Below are 2442 nucleotides of genomic sequence, written 5' to 3'. Positions count from 1 at the left end.
ATTTATTTTTGAATTGTGTAATTCATAAATATATTTTAAATTATACCATTTAAAAATATATTTTATATTATATATTTTTAAATCTTAAATATATTATAGATTATACAATTTGAAAATGATATAGATGATATAATATGAAATTCGTTTTTGGACTGTGTAATACAAACAAATATATTTTAAATTGTGTATATATTCATAAATATATTTTACATCGTAATTAAAATTTTAAAATATATTTTTGAATTTGGAAATATATTTTATATTATATTATTTAAAATATATTTTTAGATTATAAATTTATAAGTATAAAAAATATATTTTAAATTGATTTAGAAGATGTTTCTAAATTTTGTAATTTAAAAATATGATAAAACCTGCAGTAGAAGAAGAAATAGCCTCAAAATTAAGACTATTTAATTTTGCACCTCATAATTTCCTCCCAACTCCACGGAGTATGTAAAAGACAAAATTACTCTTTTTGCTGCCACCCTTATCACTATCACTCCCTTGTTGTCCATCACTTTCTTATCTATATGTTGTGTCATAGAGTTATGGAAGAAGTGTTCTGATTGCATAATTAGGAATTTACCATAAAAAATAATTTTCTGATTGTGCAATTCGAAGTGTCACTTATATTCATAATTCAGAATATTTATTGATGCAAACGATTTTTTTTAATGTACAATCTCGAAATTCAGAATCTTTATTTATGTAAGAGATGAAATAATCTGAAAATTGCTTTTTCATTAAATAAAAAAGAACTCTCAAATTGTGTAATTCATATGAAGTTCCAAATCGCTGGATTGAATAATTTGGTATATCTTTTAAGTTGTGGATTAATGACCAAATGAGATTTTAATATTTATGGAATGTAGAAGAAAGGTATGAAATTAAAAAAAAAAAAGTTACCAAAACTAACGGACCACGAAGTAAAAGCATTTGCCAAATTCTTCCTACACCAAACATTTTTCAACCTGCACCCAACACAATTTAAAAAATTTCAAAAATAACCTCTATTCCAAAAATGAAAATCCAAAATAAAAAATAATACATTCCAGAAAAATATATGCAGAAGAGTTTTTTTGTATTCAGGATATAAAAATCCGACGGAAAATAACAATGAAAACCCATTCTGGATAAAAAAATCCATAATATAAAAAATAATACATCAAGGACATTTTCGTCTTTTTATTGAAATTGGGTGCAGTGGTGCAGAAAGCAATTGTCAAAGCATTTTTGGGTAGCCCGTAACAAAAAAGTGTACAAATTTTTACCCCAAAATTTTCCCGCGAAGGAGTGTTCCCGCCATCGCAACCTTCTCTTTCTCATTCCCTATTTAACAAACACACCCATTTCGATGCATTTCACAGTCACTATCTTCTCCTTTTTCCTATTTCAATTTTCTTTAGTTCTATTAGGTTAACTCAATCTCCGATTTCTCAACCCATTTAGAAAATGATATCTCTTGGCCCTAGCAAGTTCTACGGCACCAGCCTCCCCCGTCCCCGCATTTACACCGACTTTATGTTTAACGACCACCGTGTCGATCCACCCGCTCCCGTCAGCGATCCGTTAATGTCTTGGGCCGAAGAAGCCCACTGGTCCATGGGTGGCCTCAACTACAAGCGCCTCCGCCTCCAGGGCAAAATCGAGGGCAACGTCCAAAAACTCCGCTCCCAGCGCGAGAAGGCCCAATCGCAAAGCCCAAGCTCAAGTCCAATTCCCTCGGCCCACTCTGGATCAAAAAGGGACGCTTCTCCTACGCCACCACCGGCTCCGTTTGCGACGAAACGTCGAAGGTGCGTGGATCTGATCGAGGTGGAAGTCTGTGAAGGTCGGAAGAGTCGGTTGGTGAAGAAGCTTGGTGATGATTTTGATAGGGTGGCGTCTTTGGAGAACGAGCGATCTGATACGATCTTGTTGAAGACTCCGAATCGGAAATTGGTTAATGGTGGTGAAACTGTAAAGAGGACGGTGGCTGTAGCGGCGGAGAAACCAAATCCCAAAGCAAAGAAGAGTAGCAGTGAAGGTGAGAAGGTTCGAAGGGTTAGAACTTCACCCAGATTCACTAAGCGCGTGTCCAATTAGCGTGTTTTTAATTAGGTATTTTGTGAGGACGAAGATGCAGAAGAAATTATAATCCATCGTGTACTTATTTAGAAAATTTTACTCTAATTATTGTAAAATTCAATAGTCCATTGTTTTATAGTTTTATATATATTTGTAAAATCGAAATGTTAATATAACCCTTTAACTCCTTTATAACTTATAAATCAAGAAACATAATTTAATAATTTTATTAATGCTTCGATTATGATTTAGTGACTCCATAATTCTATTATTTAGTCTGGTGTTGGTTTTCTTTCCTTACCTATTTTTTAAAAGTTTTAAATGAGTCGATTCATTAGTATATAAAAAAGTATATCTACTTTAAAAATTTAA

The 2442-nt window shown here is 32.4% G+C and overlaps 1 protein-coding gene across 1 annotated transcript; it reads left to right on the top strand.

Annotated features, from left to right (window-relative positions):
- The first annotated feature begins 1455 nt into the window (after positions 1-1455).
- LOC137838761 (uncharacterized) lies at positions 1456-2088 on the top strand. Its single transcript, XM_068647987.1, has one exon. It carries the CDS (start codon positions 1456-1458, stop codon positions 2086-2088), a length of 633 nt encoding a protein of 210 aa, XP_068504088.1.
- Positions 2089-2442: the final 354 nt, after the last annotated feature.

Source organism: Phaseolus vulgaris, chromosome 4, assembly GCF_000499845.2.
Source record: "Phaseolus vulgaris cultivar G19833 chromosome 4, P. vulgaris v2.0, whole genome shotgun sequence".
Classification (NCBI taxonomy): Eukaryota; Viridiplantae; Streptophyta; class Magnoliopsida; order Fabales; family Fabaceae; genus Phaseolus; species Phaseolus vulgaris.
The sequence above is the reverse complement of the archived record's forward strand: the minus strand, read 5'-3'. Positions and strand labels throughout refer to the sequence as shown.

What these genes read in the sequence shown, in the direction of transcription:
- LOC137838761 (XM_068647987.1), top strand. Translation starts at nt 1,456, where the DNA reads ATGATATCTCTTGGCCCTAGCAAGTTCTACGGCACCAGCCTCCCCCGT.